Raw genomic sequence first — 17479 nt, 5'->3', positions numbered from 1 at the left:
CCCTTTGCCCCCCCCCCTCCAGCCTCTCACAGTTGTTCTCATCTTCTCCCTTTGATCAAGCTATCAAACCCAAAAGAGCCCAAGCTTTCACATGCAGAGCTCCATGTTTCCTCACCATAATCCTTCACACTTTGAACATGGCGGCTGTAATCTACATAGGCTCTGCAGTAAGTTATATTTACCTCCGTGGCTTTGGAGAAATGTCATTATTTCTGTTCAGGCCACGATTTCAAAGTGTAAACTTGACACTATCCTCTTTGAGGTTACTGCTGCTGTGGTCTCTCCTCTCATTAAACAGACAGAATAAAATGAGCCATCTGAAATGAACATCATGCCCTTTGAACTGCACATTGAGTACAGTAAATTGTTATCTGAGCCGTTTCAGGAAAGCAATCGGGTGATCTACTAGCCTACATTTTCATTATACCCTACATTTTCATTATAGCCTATCTGTAACTTCGAACTAAATATGCTGTATTAAAATCTCAGTTTTATGACACTTCTACGGGACTTTTTTAGAATTCCTTTTAAAGGTTCCACTGAGAGCAAACGTGGAGCGCCATCGAAGTTTCCTTGTCCAACCAAAACGAAGTCCCTGAAAGCATATTGGAAAACAAGGAAAATATGCAGCCTGCCATCTAAGGAATCACACTTGTCAACTGGTGTGTGAGTGATTACTCATTTCCCTTGTATCTGTAGCTTGTCATTACAAATAGGTTATAATGGACTTTTGGGCGTGGATATTAATTAAGATAATAGGTTGTATTCATTTACATTTTAGCATCGGTTGGAGTATTGTTCCCAGTCACAGGTATAACTATTTCTGACAAAAGCCTACACGGTTGCAGGGTCATATAAGACGCACCATTAAAATGCAATGTTTTTCTCTAGGCCTACTGATTTATCAGTGCTTATGCCTATTTTGTATAATTACTTTGGATGGCCCTGCAGTTGATGAACATATAGACTACAACAGTTTATTTTCTGGTGAAAACAATTAAATAATCGTGTATTATTTAACTTTAATTTTCAAGACCCAAAAGATGAAATGTGAAAGACAGTGGGCCTATTGTCTTGACAGTTACCCACAGACACAAACGAAACAGTAATTGCCTGGTCCTTTCCGCACGTCATTGCAGAATAGAGAAGGTATTCGCTTTTAGGCAGTTATTATCTTATAGCCAGTAGGTATTTGACAACCCTTGGTAGAAATAAAGCCAGAAGTTAAATTGAGGGTTAATAATACATATTTGAATGTCGTCATTTTTATTGGCAAGTAAAAAGGAATATAAGGTTACTTAAACCCCATCGTTATGTTTGAAATGTCGGTTGTTTACTCACCTTGTAAATATTTCCATGCCATAACCTTTTGGTTTGAAAGTCAAATTCGTTGACGAAAAGACCTACAAGTCGTTAAAACGGCATAATAAACAAATAACCAAACAAATAACGGCACAATAGCAACAATAATATAATTCTAATTATATTCAAATAGCATTTAAAAAAAATACCATTAGTGTGTTATTGTGTTAGGCTACGAAAGTAAATGTGTAATAGAAAAACACGATCGAAAAACATGTGCATAAGACAATTACAAACGCTACAAAAGTTCCTCTCTCAACTCACAAGAAGGAATCATTACCAACCTGCTGCAATACGTTTTTCTCCGTAGTCCGAAAGCAGGGTTGCACTGCAAAATACGTTTAGTGTTACTGTTAGTTTGTAGTCGTTTAGAGTTGTTTTTCTTAACCCTTAATTGCTTTTAAATAATAGCTATTACAATAATAATATATTTTAAATATATGTGTAATCCCAAATGCATTAAATACATTCATTCATAGCCTACCTATACATTTATTTTAATCCGATTACTTAGTATAGTCGTTTATAAAGTCGTTTTCTTATCCCTTAATTGCTTTTAAATAATATATTTACAATAATAATAATATATTTTTTATTTACGTGTGAGCCCAATGCATTAAATAGCCCATATTCATTCATGCGTAGTTTAGTTATACATTCATTTTAATCCCACCATTTAGGCATAATATAATAGGCCTGAAAGCGTTCGACAAAATATCATGCTTTTCTATTACAATACATTTGAATGCAGTCGAGTAATAGGCTACGCACTTCTCTATTACAATCAACTATGCACATCCATAGTCCTATTGATGTTCGAGAAATAATATGAACAAAACAATTAGCTGCTAAAAGGTTAGGCATAACACTAAAGCAGATACTAATAATGGCAATAATAATAATAATAATCTCTCCAATAACCATCTGAAATATTGTATCTTATTGGCAATGTTACTACTGTAAAGTTTTTGAACGCCTTGTGCAATTAGAGTGGATATAGATAGGGAAGAACAAAGAAGCGAGACCGGTTTGGGCTGCTCTGAGAGAGCGAGAGGGGTTGAGGGAGAGAGCGAGTGTGTCTGTCAGTCTGAGAGAGATAGTGCGAGAGAGAGAGAGACATTGCGGGACAGTGAGAGAGAGAGAGAGAGAGAGAGAGAGAGAGAGATACGTTGATTGACACCTGGAGTGTCCTGCAGTAAAGATGTGTGTGGGGAGATCGTTTATATATAGCGGCGCGTCCGGGCACATTGTTCATAATTGCCACTCTGAAGCCCACTGCGCGGCTCAAGTTGAAGGCTACGGCAGTTAGTACCGCCAGGGATAGAACAAAGCAATCCTTTTCGGAAAAAGGACGACTAAATGCATCAATAACACGACTTTGCTTGAAGACACCCAACTCTCAAGTTTGAACTGGTTTCATTTTGACATTTTGAACTCATATTGAGGCACAGTGCGAACGCCAAGCACATCGGGACATCATGCACTGTCAAGCCGAGTTGAGACTCTCCTCCTCCGGGCAGCTGAAAGCAGCCAGGCGTCGCTACAAGACTTTTATGATTGACGAAATTCTTTCCAAGGAAACTTGTGATTACTTTGAGAAACTTTCTCTTTACTCAGTATGCCCTTCACTCATCGTTAGGCCTAAACCTCTACACTCATGTTCGGGTAAGTGGATATGCTTGAACTCTCAGTCAAATCAAGGGATGCTGATGAATGCATAATGGTGTTAAAATGGTTTATATCTAATATTGCTATGAATTCAGTGAATGCTAATCATTATTGTATGAAAACTACATCTGATTTTGTTTATCATGAACAATGTTAGTTATTAGGCATATGCTTCTTATATGTTCAGGCGGTCGTCCATCATGGGTCTACTCATATCACGAAATACATAAGGCTAATGGTTTTATTAGGAGTATTGACAAAATAACTTGTATTCAATTGTCAATAGAGGCCATAGCATGGCGCAACACACCTGTGCAGAATCCGTTACATGTAAATTAACAGCTTTAAAGAAATTGAGCTTCATTTTCATGACTTTCTGTTCGATACATCTCTAATATAAGCAAATAAGAAACATGGGACAGGTTCAGAATCACATTAGACGTCATGATTGTCAATTCATGTTGAAGTTTACCTGTGCAAGACGAGTACTATAGCGATGGATGATGTGTACACTTAATTCAGGCAACTGTCCTCACTTGCACTTATACTCATGGTGCACCTTTCTATTTGTGTTAGGCCTGCTATCTATATTTATCAAAGGTCTATATTATGGTGCTTCATCTTGTGATAGCCTGTTATTTACAGGGATTTATCATGTAACTTTAACCCGTGAAATAAAGCACACCAAATAAATGCAACAGGTACAGTAGATGTAATGTAGTCCCCTAAAGTGTTGTAACCTATTTGATAGACTTGACCGTTTTAAATTCCTTGTACAACAGCAGAACGGATGTGACCCTTTTCCAATCCAAAACATGATTTCACAGTTTAACAGTCATTTCCATATACTTTCATTCACAAATAAAACATTATGTACTCGGGCCTATGAAAGTTAAGCAACATTTACTCAGTATACTGTCTCACAATCAATCAGCAAATTCCTCCAATAAGTCTATATTATTAGTATTACTGTGACATTCAGATCATTACCAACCTCAGTCTTTTATGTTCATGTTAAAAATACAGGATGAACCAAGCCCCAGTGTGGTGATCAAAGCGGTTAGTAAGGTGAAACCTGATTCCCCATGAATTATGTTGACACTGTCAACGTAACATATTCACTTCTGACAAAAGACACATGAACTCAGAACACACAATAACTAACCCTGCACTTAGATGAAACATCAGGCTTTTAGTTTCTAGAGCAGTAACTACTACTACTGCCACTTGTCCTCATTCAGAAGGATTAATGTGGGCGCAGTGCTAAACGCAGAGCCTTGCCTAATGACTTTTACTGCTGCTACTTTGCATTTACTGAAGCATGGGCAATGCACTTTACCCAACTTACTTTCTGGGGGGTATATGGGGGTGTAGTATGTGCTCAGAGTTCCACAGTTTGATATTGGTGAGGGCAGGTACATGTTGGTTAAGGGCAAGGTTAGTATGTCATCATTGATGGACATGTATCTACCTGACACTACAGTTGCTTGTGCAAACACCATGAAAGGTTACAGTATGCTGATGACGTGTGCAAGTCAGCCCCAATGACCTTCATTCATAGAAGTATGTTGCTTTATGAAGAGACATTCATTGCGATTGTCATCTCAGCAATTTATAAATGCATGGGCTACGTGCGCTTGATCCAACTGTTTCAGTGAGGAAGACTAACTTCATGCTTCATTCAGTATCCCAAAAGGCCAATCAAAACAAGTAATTAGTGCATAAAATAATGATTGCATGTTCTTCCGTAATCAATACAAGCAAATTTGAAAAAGCAACAAAACAAAACATTGCCACAAAGTGTGAAGACTTGCTTAGCCGGTCAGATAATGCTTTGTTCACAAAACATCTAGCTTAGCACTTGATTTCTCTAAATCATCAACATCAACTTATTTTTCTTCCCAGTTATCATGACTTACTGCAGTCAGTCATAAATGCTTCCAACACTGTGTTATAATTATACAGGAAAGTGACAAACTTTCCCTAAAAAGCATTTGGCCTGAAAGACTAAAATTTCTTTCCCTCAAATGCAGCATAATTTCTAAATCTATTCTTAATGGGTTATCCTGCGGTTATGAGTCAAAACAGCATTGACTACTGCTCTCTCAAATAATCATTATGATAATTACCTAAACTATGAAATAATAACTGCTGCAATTTGATGATGACAGCGACAAAGATATAAATAGCAGGCGATGTGGGGTTTGGGTATGTGCTAGAGGGCACTGTAAAGGGTTTTGGCAACCCCGTGACGGATGGATAGAGTAACCAGCCCACATATTACTACCCAGTGCCCACCACTTAGCTGAGGGGGTGTGAGACACAGTATAGTCCCACACTTCAATGGCTTGTAACGCTCAATATAGAAGCTGGCAGGCTTATAGGCCCAGAGCCAGTGAACGTCCATTGGCCCGCTGTGGTCCCCATCAGTGAAAGTGGAGTCTACATTCTCACAGTGTGGAGCTTCTGCTCCAGCAGTTACCAGTAGAGGCTGCTATAGGACAGTGGTCCCAGGCAGGTAATTTTACCCAAATTACAAGATGTTTGTTTGTTCTTGATATAATATGGCATCAACTATTAAGAGACCACTCAACATGTCAACAAAGTGATTACTCCTCTCTTTGATCCAACAACCCCCTCTGCTCTGTGATGTTTTTTTTTCTGTCACGGATCACACCTCTCTGCTCCTTCCCCATTTCACGATGGTCCATTTACCTGTGCCAAGCCAAATGCCCTCACGACAGTGTACACAGTAAAACCGGTTGATTACCTCTGAGCCTATTCTCGGTTCTCGTTTTGTGCCTTGTAAAACTACAGGAGTGATAGACCTGCTAGACAGACCTGACCTCCAGCAGAACATTACCTTGCAGGGGAGCAGTGAACAGTATAATGGTGGGTTACAATATTTAATTTAGAGTCTCATCTCTCAGCAGAACCCAGGGCAAGGCTTTTAGTGGGATTTCTGGAAGGAGGTGCGAGAGATAAAGATCAACTCTGGCGTAATCTCACATGACAGCGCGATGAAAAACGGCCAAATAGGAGGGTGTGGACCTCGAGGGGCCCAGGTACTGCAGCATAGTCCTACGCCACCACTGAGGGTTTATGGAAGAAAGCAGGGAGAGCAAAGGCTTTTCATCTCATTTTAACAGCTAATCCACCACAGATAATAAGGCCTGCCATTAACCACGAGGCTAGCTTGAGGGGTACGATCTTGTCTCTGTTAACACATAAAGCATTGACATACACACACACACACACACACACACACACACACACACACACACACACACACACACACACACACACACACACACACACACACACACACACACACACACACACACACACACACACACACACACACACACACACACACACACACAATTCCTGAGCCATCAGATCATCATCAGAGCTCTGCATCAAGGCAGATCAGAGATCGGTTTTACAGTAGATTGCACTGCAGGCTGTTTTCAAATGTCAAGGTAACATTCACAGGATTGTGTTTCATGTAAAATACGTAGTTAACACTTACGGGAAACACAATGCCCTCGGATTGGCACACGTCTGAAAAAACTGCCTGTGAGCATGAGAAAATAGCACCACAACACTACACATAACACTCTAGAAACCTCAAAACATCTCATGAAACCCAAACTTGAGTTGAAATTGGCACTTAACTGGTCTGATCTGTCAAAAGCAGGTGAATGACTCCAATTAAATGAGTGATAGTTAAAGCAGCATACACTGTTGCCCATCCCATTCATGCAGTGATTGACTTGGGCTGGCTTGACAAGATGGCTGTTGAGTGAAGAAATAAACATGTCTAATGTAACACTTCTCAACCTGTCACCACATGATACACCCAAAACAATACATATTACTGTAAGTTAATGTGGCCTCTGAGTACCAAGTCTTGAATCATCATCTTGGAATCCATTTAAACAAAGAGAAAAGGTGCAGAAAATAAGGAGTAAATATCAAACAACCAATGAGTTTGTTGCTGGAGATTTCACTGTAAAAAGGTGACTTATTCTACTAAGTCCTGCCATTATCAAAGCCTTCAAATTATATATAAAATGTAATTTAAACACCAAAAATCTTTTTTTAAAGACAATAATTATTATGTTATCAATACCATATGATAAAACAAGCATGTGTGTATCTAATGCTACCAGCCTATTCTTTACCTATTATTAGGAGGTATTTATTCTGTAGACTACCACAAGCACATGTGCCAGTCCGAGCATTCCGATTGTGCTTGTCAAGAGTATCAGTGTGCTTTAGCATGGACAGAGTGCACTCTCCTTGCTACACAAATGGTTTATTTGTAGACTATTGACAGGACACTGGAACTTGTCAACAATGTGTCAAATCTGGGTTAAGGAAGCCGGCTTAGTTGTCAGTAGAAAGTCACCATGAGGTCTGATTTTTCCCTCTTGACAAGCATCCAAAAGACACGTCTGTCACAACTCTCAAGACAACCTCGAGCTCTACATTGACAGGAGAGTTCCTGAAGACCATGAAAGAAACCAAGATGTTTCCTTCCTTGCTTTTCAATCAATCTTCCCATTTAAAGTGACAGCAAGTAATTATTCACTTGGACTCCTTATGTATTGATATTTCTGTGTATTTTGTATTATTCCAAAATAATACCATTATATTTTTGAAAGATAAATACATACAATGCCTTCGGAAAGTATTCAGATCCCTTGACTTTTTCCACATTTTGTTATGTTACAGTCTTATTCTAAAATGGATTAACTAAAAAAACTCAGCAATCCACACACAATACCCCATAATGACAAAGCGAAAACAGGTTTTTAGATTTTTTTGCCAACTTATAATAATAATAATAAATACATATTTACATAAGTATTCAGACCCTTTGCTATAAGACTCGAAATTGAGCTCAGCCTGTTTCCATTGATCATCCTTGAGATATTTCTACAACTTGATTGGAGTCCACCTATGGTAAATTTAATTAATTTAACATGATTTGGAAAGGCACAAACCTGTCTATAGAATGTCCCACAGCTGACAGTGCATGTCAGAGCAAAAACCAAGCTATGAAGTCGAAAGAATTGTCCGTAGAGCTCCGAGACCGGATTGAGTCGAGCCACAGATCTGGGAAGGGTGCCCAAAAAATTCTGCAGCATTGAAGGTCCCCATGAACACAGTTGTCTCGAACTTAAATGGAAGAAGTTTGGAACCAACAAGACTTTTCCAAACTGAGCAATCGTGGGAGAAGTGCCTTGGTCAGAGAGGTGACCAAGAACCCAGTGGTCACTCTGACAGGGCTCTAGAGTTCCTCTGTGGAGATGAGAGAACCTTCCAGAAGGACAACCATCTCTGCAGCACTCCAATTAGGTCATTATGGTAGCGTGGCCAGACGGAAGCTACTCCTCAGTAAAAGGCACATGACAGCCCACAAAAGGCACCTAAAGACTCTCAGACCATAAGAAAAAAGGTTCTCTGTTCTGATGAAACCAATATTGAACTCTTAGGCCTGAATGCCAAGCGTCACTTCTGGAGGAAACTTGGCACTATCCCTACGGGGAAGCATGGTATTGGCAGCATCATGCTGTGGGGATGTTTTTCAGCGGCAGTGACTGGGAGACTAGTCAGGATCGAGGCCAAGATGAACGGAGCAAAGTACAGAGAGAACCTTGATGAAAACCTGCTCCAGAGTGCTCAGGACCTCAGACTGGGGCGAAGGTTCATCTTCCATCATGACAACGACCCTAAGCACACAGCTAAGACAACGCAGGAGTGGCTTCGGGACAAGTCTCTGAATGTCCTTAAGTGGCCCAGCCAGAGCCCGGACTTGAAACCGATCGAAAGTCTCTGGAGAGACCTGAAAATAGCTGTGCAGCAACGCTCCCCATCCAACCTGACAGAGCTTGAGAGGATCTGCAGAGAAGAATGGGAGAAACTCCCCAAATACAGGTGTACCGTGCTTGTAGCATCATACCCAATAAGACTCAAGGTGGTAATTGCTGCCAAAGGTGCTTCAAGAAAGTACTGAGTAAAGAATCTGAATACATATGTAAATGTAACATTTCATATATTTAATAAGTAAGTTAGCAAAAATGTCAAAAATCTTGTTTTTGCTTTGTCATTATGGGGTATTGTGTGTAGATTGATGAGGGGGAAAAAAACATTTAATATAATTTTAGAATAAGTCTGTAATGTTACAGAATGTTTAAAAAGTGAAGGGGTCTAAATACTTTACGAAGGCACTTTATGTTAAAATGCAACACAGAGTTATTTCTGACATTTATCTGCACAGGTCCCCTCAGTTTGTCACAACTCAACATCAAAGACAGAGCTAATATGGGAGAGACAGAAAAAGAGACCAAGAGAGAGACAGAGAGACAGACAGAGAAAGAGAGGGATCGAGAGAGAAAGAGAGTGTTGTGGAGGGAATGAGGCATCATGTCCAGACAGCAGCAGCAGCAGCAGCAATTCTCCGAGGTGGAAGATTAGTGATGAGCTCAGCACCCTGCGATGATGTCATGTATATAGGGACGAGCCCGAGGCTCTGTCTGAGAGAGAGGAGGGTTCAGGGTGGGGGTGTAGATATGGTAGGGGCTGGCTGCAGCGCGTAACCTCCCTCCTCTTTCCCCCCCATGTGCCCGAACACATGCTCAATTACCTCCCAGACCAACCAACCCCCTGTCACACCAGCTCCCATAACTGCTGAACATTACTGAAAATGTCAGAGAAAGGGGATACAAATTTATGACCAAGGTCTGCCTGGATGTATCCTCTCAGTTGTACGTGTAGGGTTTGAATAATATATACTTGTCTATGGGTTGATGGAGAGATAAGAGAGGCAGATCCACCACAGGCAGTGAGGAACACACAAAGGGAAAGAGTATGCTGTGTATGTAATGTGACAGCATAATGGCCTCTCTTTTCTGTCATTGTATTTTATATATCTTCTTCCTCAACACATCACTCTCTCCTGCCCCATACCAAACAGAGCATTAGTTTCTATGTCTGTCTTAGTTCAGTCGTAAATTATGCCATTGGGATCTGATGTTTATTAGAAGCCGTAAGGTTTTCACCACCAGATATTATGTTCATTGCGGAGCACAGTCTTTGGTCTTGGCTCCAGTGGGTGGCCCCCCAGACATTTGTTACTTTTTATTGATTCTGGCGTCTCGATGCTTCTGTCTGCATAGATAAAGAGAGAGTGAGGGGGGGAGAGTTAAATGGCGAGGGGCATAGTCACTTCGGATTTACTGTGTGTGTGTGCGTGTGCATGTGTGTTCGAGGTGGCAGAGAGACAACCTTTATCTGGCCCCAAAATAATTATTCAATTGGTGGGTTCAGAGTGGCAGAGTAAAACACACAGTGCGTCATTAAGATCAGAACCTTCTACATAAAAGAGGTCAAAACTCTTTTCATTGTAAAAAAAATAGCAATTAAAAGGAACCCTGTCTTAGTGATTATTACAGGTCTATTAAAACTACCATCCAAGGTGATGCATACAGTAGCAAATACACATTTAAAAGTACAATTGTATTTATTGCTCTGCATTTTACCTGCCTCTGACCTCTCTCTCTTTTTGCTATTTTAGGATCCTCCTCACTGCGGGCCTACCCCCTTCTCTCAGTCATCACGCGGCAGCCCCCCAACATGCCTCCTCACCTCTCCCAGCCCTCATCTCCCGGGCAGGTTCCCCACCTGCCCCTGCTCTCCCCCCAGCACCACTCCCGGGTCTCCGAGGCCTCCCACAGCGAGACACCAGTCAGCATCAGCAGCGAGTCAGACACGGAGCACAGCACCACCCGACTGAAGAAACCCAGACGCAGCCGCACCATCTTCACTGAGCTGCAGCTCATGGGCCTGGAGAAGAAGTTCCAGAAACAGAAGTACCTCTCCACCCCTGATAGGTCAGTATCATATTGCATCTCGCCTCTAATAGGCCAAAATGATAGCACCCCAGAGGCTGATTGTTTACTTGAAAGAAGCTTCCTTCCTGATAGATCAGTATTATAGTACCTCAAATTTCATACAGTATAACTTGGCACTCAAGTTTGTGAAAATGTGAAATTCTGTGATAGCAACCAAACTAGAGGTTCAGCATCAACATCATAACATTTTGATTTATGTCCTGGGTAATGTGTCATGTAATGTTAAGTTCTCTAATCCAGGCATTACCTCAGCATTCTAGTTGAGACAAGAGTAACGTTTTAACCCTAAACTCTTGAATAGCAAAAAGCCTCAACAAAGAATCACTGCTCTATTCAAGAAACTAGGGACGTCTGCCAACACAAGCAAACAGAAATGTAATTGCATTGATTTACTGCCAATCATGTAATATATGTGAAGCTGTATATAAAATACATTTAGCTTTGTACACTGCATTTAGATGAGGTAATATCCATGTTAATATTGATGTCGTAGGTTCCAGTCCCTGGGTCATTTTCGATACCTGACATACGGCCATAACACATTTTCCATTTGAGTTTAAACTCCACTTTTAGATTTGGCCTGCCGGACATATTTCCATTATACCCCTAATTAATATTGAGCCATAAACCTCATATTTTCCTTCGGTCGAGCAACAAGAACATCAGACAGCTAGTAAACCGTAGCAACACATGGTTACAACAGCTTGATCTGAGCGAGAAGAGATCATTATTATCATTAAATCATTATTTTACCTAAACACAACAGCCACAAAATGCTTTAAAAATGGTCAGTTATTTTTTATATTGTTGAAGATTTGTACTAAAAAGGCACCACTGTATTTACCGGAACTTTACCATTTTAAACCTGCGTGTTCCTTCTCCTTGGCCCTGAAGAATGTCAAAAAGACTTGGGAGAGGATGTTTGTTATCAGCCCTGTCTATAGTGATTTACCAACAAAACCACCGTGTGCAAATATGAGGCAAAACAGACAGCATCTGAACTATATTCACCTCCAATGTTTATTGGAAACATAAATACATTTGTACAATGAGCACTTGTTGTCTCTCAAATACATTGTTACAGTTGTTGATTAGCTAGCTAGCAAATGTTTTGCCATATTAGCATAGATGTGACATAAGTAAAAACACCTCAAAACAAGACATGGTATCAAGAACAAGATTAAACTAGCTGAAATGAGCCACTTACGATTCCCCACATGGCAGCTTCTTATTATTGTTGTTGCTAGCTATCTGGCCATCCAGAATGACAACAACACACAGACTTCTAGCCGATTGAAGTGCGCACATTGTTTTCATGACGTTGTCATCTAACCCGTCTATACACATCCCATCCCTGGGGAAAACTCCCACAATGCATCTCAACTTCAATGCAAATCACACTTCTCTGTTCTAGCCAATGAGCCACACCACACCACAGCTCCTCTGTAAACTCCCAGGCAGGCTGAGGTAGACTACAACAGCCCAGTGGTGATCCAAACCTCCCATCCTGGCCTCACTGCCAAATCTGTATCATGCCAATAATCAAATTCCCACTGGCTGTGATGAACTAATTAAATCCACAGCTGGATGGAAAACAAACAGAGAAAATCCCCTTTCAAAACATCACAAGTGTGTCGTGCTCCCCAGTTCACTTTGTTATGATCCAAAGATAACTCCATCTCTACTTTTTTATTTAGCTATTTCTTGGCTTGGAGACACTGTGGTCTTTGACTGAGACAGTGTTCTGAGGAAAACAGCATATAAAAAGCCCCTAACACCACACCACAGACTGTAATGATTTAAATAATTAAGCAATAATGATTTTATTTAATTGAGATTAGTATAATAAGCATCATCATCATTATCATTATGCATTAAGCTGCAACTAAAATCCCTGCTGATACAGGTTTGAGACGAACAGCAAACAGAGGACTTCTAAGTGCCTCCAGCAGAGTCATTCGTACAGTACTGTATGGCAGCCTGTCGCTGTAAGTGTGTGGTTTCCCCCCAAAGAAAACTAATGACCATAAATAACTGGGGTACTTTCCTCTCCTGCAATTACTTTCCTTGCCTCCAGTCCCTCCACTGGGCGGTTTGAGAGTAAAGCATGATGGACAGCTTGATTGCCTGTATTTTTGGTGAACAGTGGTTTTTCAAAGTATGCACAGACACTTTTCTTCTGCACTCAATCACTGAGGCAGTGCAGCTGTCAATACTGTATGCTGTTGTATGAACTGAAGTTCCCTCTATGTAATACTTTCAAATCAGGTCAGATAGAGATGGTGAGAGGACGGGAAAGAAGGGAGGATGAGAAAGAAGGGAGGATGAGAAGATAGGAAGAGTGGAAAGATCAGAGGGCAAGCTGATGGCTCTGTAGTAATCTAGTCTCTCTCTCTCTCTCTCTCTCTCTCTCTCTCTCTCTCTCTCTCTCTCTCTCTCTCTCTCTCTCTCTCTCTCTCTCTCTCTCTCTCTCTCTCTCTCTCTCTCTCTCACTCTCTCTCTACATCAAATTTAAAAACCTGATAAAGCTCCCTCCCGCTGTAGGCTGATCCCTCTTTCACTGACCCACCTTCCTGGGATATAATGTTACACACCATCCAATACCCTTATTAGTCATGGATCAGAGCACATGTGGTGGAAGTGTTCAGGAAGTGTCCCCTTGAACATCCAGATACAGATGCTTTGATTCGATTGCTGACCTCCTTTACAGATGTTCAATAAGGTCTCTCCTGTATGCTGTATCAAAGAGACTACAGTACTCTGATGCACCATACCAGAATGTGGTTATAAAGTAGGATAGTCAACAGGTGATTGGAAAGCAAAAGTAACTAATTCATTTGTTTTTATTACTCCAGCTACACCCTCTCTGTGTAAATCAATCAGAGGCAGTCGGTTTTGTTTAAGATAAGGGAGGGCAATTTATTTTCATGAACATGGCCTTATTTCTATTACAGCATATTGGATGTCTGTCATTCATATTTAATTCACCCAGTTCAATGTAACAGCGATAGGTTGAGGCTACTACATTATACTTGAATTTTCCCTATACCCATCATGAGGTTGCTACAACCTAGTCTATGAATGACAGTTTACTACGTAGGTGCACACAAGTCGAGAAGCACATTTGAGACAGTGACACATGGACTGACATTCAATACCGCCTTGCACACTCTTGCCTGCATACAGTTGCAAACTAGAGTTTCTATTGGACAAATTCAGGTATGTTTATCCCTGTTTTGTTCTGTTTGCTTCCGTTTAGGAAATGCTTTTCAACAGAATCGGCAGAATGAATACACCACTGATCACACATAGACACAGTTCCCTTTCATTGCAGCCACATTGTATTCCTTCTCGCATATGCGCTCTCCTCCTCTCACCTCTTCCCTTCGCTTGTGGACTTCAGTGCACAACACATCAGCTGTATGTGACCAGGCGAAAAAACCTTTCCAAGCCAACCTGCTACACACAGCCTACATTGTTGTCACCAAATTAGCTAAAGTAACTTCATATTTGGCGTAGCTAATATAATTAACTCGTTTTTAAACCCACTACAATTATGCAGTAACGTTACAGTGTACATTCAGTAAACAATTACACCAGCAGGCCCTGGTGGCAATACATTTGTTAAACCAAAAGCTTACCTTGATTTGGAAGAGTTTCATTGCTGTGTTGGAAAGTCATAGCCAGGTAGCTAGCATAGAATCCCTCTGTTTCAGTAGGCTAAACTAGGTAGCTACATTTGATAGCTAAGTAAGTGAAACTGAAAGTGAAAAAAAATGATAATCTCTCTCTCTATTTCTCTCTTGCTTCTCTTTCATTTTTGGAAGAAATTAATTTGTTAAAAACTGTTCAACTACTGTCTTTCTCTCTCTTTGAGTTAACTACTCACCACATTTTATGCACTGCAATGCTAGCTAACTGTAGCTTATGCTTTCATTACCAGATTAATTCTCTGATCCTTTGATTGTGTGGACAACATGTGAGTTCATGATGCAAGAGCTCTGATAGGTTGGAGGAAGTCCTCCAGAAGTTGTCATAATTACTGTCCTCCTCCCAGAGGAGGACGGAAGCTAGTTGTCCTCCAGCTACACTATGGTGCTACTCCACAGAGTGCTGTTGAGGCTACTGTAGACCTTCTTTGCAAAATAGTGTTTTAATCAATTATTTGGTGACGTGATAATATTTTGTATATTTTTATCTAAAAATTAGATGCCTCCACTGAAATCAATTGTCTATCTACTGCTGCTTTTAATCTTATAAAGAAATAACTCATGTTTCAGAAACATGTACTGTATATTGAGTTGCCGTTTGTACTGTACGTGTTTGTTTCCCTACAGACTAGACCTGGCCCAATCCCTAGGCCTCACACAGCTTCAGGTGAAGACCTGGTACCAGAACAGAAGGATGAAGTGGAAGAAAATGGTGAGCGCCCCACACACCCATAACAACAATGACCCCGGGTCAGTGTAGAGAGAAGGAGAGATAGGGGTGTAAATGTCTGGGTTTGAGGGATGAGGGCCCAGGACACCAAAGTCTAGTCTAGTCTAGTCAGGTCAGCAGCTCAGAGAACAAAAGGCTCAAACTGTTAACTCTCCAGATTAATGACTGTACATGGAGCAGCTCAGAGCCATACATCTTCCCTTAATTGCTATAATAACCACGGTTGCCTTTGACCGCGGCCAGCATTCATCACAACCCCACTGAGCCGTGTGTCTGTGTTTGTGTGGGATGTGTTGCTCCAGGTGCTGAAGGGAGGACAGGAGGCCCCCACCAAGCCCAAGGGCAGGCCTAAGAAAAACTCCATCCCCACCACCGAGGAGATAGAGGCAGAGGAAAGGCTGGCCAGGCTGGCTGAGGAGGAGAGAATGAGGATGGCAGCCGAAGAGGCCTTGGCCGACAGAGAAGCTCCCCCAGTCGGAACCCCATGACCTCAGCACGGTCGCTGGGGCTACAGAGACCTAATCCCACGGCGGTGAGCGAGGGTCGAGAGCAGCAAGTGCAGTCACTCCCGATGCAGTCAGAGACACATGCTGCCAGCTAAAGAAGACAGTTATTCATGTCTGAATGAAACAGCCAAAGACTGGCGCTGACTGGAAAACAGAAGCACTTACTGTTGTGCCTCAGGATCACTGAAAAAAGCCTGTCTGGTGTAGATTAGTCAGTCGTGTGTGAGGTTTGACTAGAGTGGGTGACATTCATAGGTACGGTAGATCAGTTTGGTTTTGCCATATCACTTTTGCCATATACTGGAATAAAATGGTGTTTTAAAAAGAGTTTACATGTAGATTTAGGTGTATATACAAATGAAACATCCAGAATTGTACAGTGCATTTTGTCCCTGTGTTTTTGTTTTCCTATTAGAACAACATTATCACCTCCCCAGCCTCAGACCTGCTTGTTTACCGAGAGAGGACTCCTTTAGTCACATGCTATTTAGTTTGCCTGAGTGTTGTAGCTATATGTAAATCAATACTGTGCCACAGATATAACACAAAATGACCACACTGGTCATAGTGCCTTTTTATCTCAGAGGATATAACAAGCTTTACCAGTCTAGAAACACCAAGGTTTATTAATACTAAATTCATATCAAGTGTTCTTTAACAGTGTTTTCCTTTTGCTTATTAAAAAGAGCAACACTTTGGTAATTAATTACTATATGCTCTGAATTACAGTTAACACTGCCATTGTACTTATTTTGTCAAGCTTTGAAGGGAATTGTATTTCTGTCCATGAGCTACAGTATTGTCTTGTTTATTTGGTCAATTAACTTGTGTTGTGTTGCTTTACATTGTATAGGTTTAAAAAAAAAAAACATGTCAGATAACGATATACAGTACCAGTGAAAAGTTTGGACAAACCTACTAATTCAAGGGTTTTTCTTTATTTTTTAAAACTATTTTTTACATTGTTGAATAATAATAAAGACATCAAACTATGAAATAAAACATATGGAATCTTGTAGTAACCAAAAAAGTGTTAAACAAATCTAAATATATCTTAATTGCTTTGAGCCAATCAGTTGTGTTGTGACAAGGTAGGGAGGGTATACAGAAGATAGCCCTATTTGGTAAAAGACCAAGTCTATATTATTACAAGAACAGCTCAAAGAAGCAAAGAGAAATGACAGTCCATCATTACTTTAAGTAATGAAGGTCAGTCAATAATAAAGTTTATTTAAGTGCAGTCGCAAAAACCATCAAGCGCTATAATGAAACTGGCTCTCACGAGGATCGACACAGAAGGAAGGAAGACCCAGAGTTACCTCTGCTACAGAGAACAAGATCATTAGAGTTACCAGCCTTAGAAAAAATGCTTCACAGAGTTCAAGTAACAGACACATCTCAACATCAACTGTTCGGAGCAGACTGTGTGAATCAGGCCTTTATGGTCGAATTGAGTTGCTTGGGCCAAGAAACACGAGCAATGGACATTAGACCGGTGGAAATCTGTCCTTTTGTCTGATGAGTCCAAATGTGAGATTTTTGGTTCAAACTGCCATGTCTTTGTGAGATGAAGAGTAGGTG

At 40.8% G+C, this 17479-nt stretch overlaps 1 protein-coding gene across 1 annotated transcript; it reads left to right on the top strand.

Moving 5' to 3' along the window:
- The first annotated feature begins 2481 nt into the window (after positions 1-2481).
- On the top strand, positions 2482-16876 carry LOC123992661 (homeobox protein BarH-like 2). Its single transcript, XM_046294007.1, has 4 exons — positions 2482-3027; positions 10616-10931; positions 15290-15374; positions 15695-16876. The coding sequence occupies exons 1-4, from the start codon at positions 2841-2843 to the stop codon at positions 15878-15880; spliced, it is 774 nt and encodes a 257-aa protein (XP_046149963.1). The 5' UTR covers positions 2482-2840; the 3' UTR covers positions 15881-16876.
- The last annotated feature ends 603 nt before the right edge of the window (positions 16877-17479 follow it).

This window comes from Oncorhynchus gorbuscha, linkage group LG13 (genome assembly GCF_021184085.1).
Source record: "Oncorhynchus gorbuscha isolate QuinsamMale2020 ecotype Even-year linkage group LG13, OgorEven_v1.0, whole genome shotgun sequence".
Taxonomy (NCBI): domain Eukaryota; kingdom Metazoa; phylum Chordata; class Actinopteri; order Salmoniformes; family Salmonidae; genus Oncorhynchus; species Oncorhynchus gorbuscha.
The sequence above is the reverse complement of the archived record's forward strand: the minus strand, read 5'-3'. Positions and strand labels throughout refer to the sequence as shown.

What these genes read in the sequence shown, in the direction of transcription:
- LOC123992661 (XM_046294007.1), top strand. Translation starts at nt 2,841, where the DNA reads ATGCACTGTCAAGCCGAGTTGAGACTCTCCTCCTCCGGGCAGCTGAAA. An exon ending in TACCTCTCCACCCCTGATAG is followed by an intron (nt 10,932 to 15,289) that starts GTCAGTATCATA and finishes GTTTCCCTACAG; the next exon opens with ACTAGACCTGGCCCAATCCC. An exon ending in GGATGAAGTGGAAGAAAATG is followed by an intron (nt 15,375 to 15,694) that starts GTGAGCGCCCCA and finishes GTGTTGCTCCAG; the next exon opens with GTGCTGAAGGGAGGACAGGA.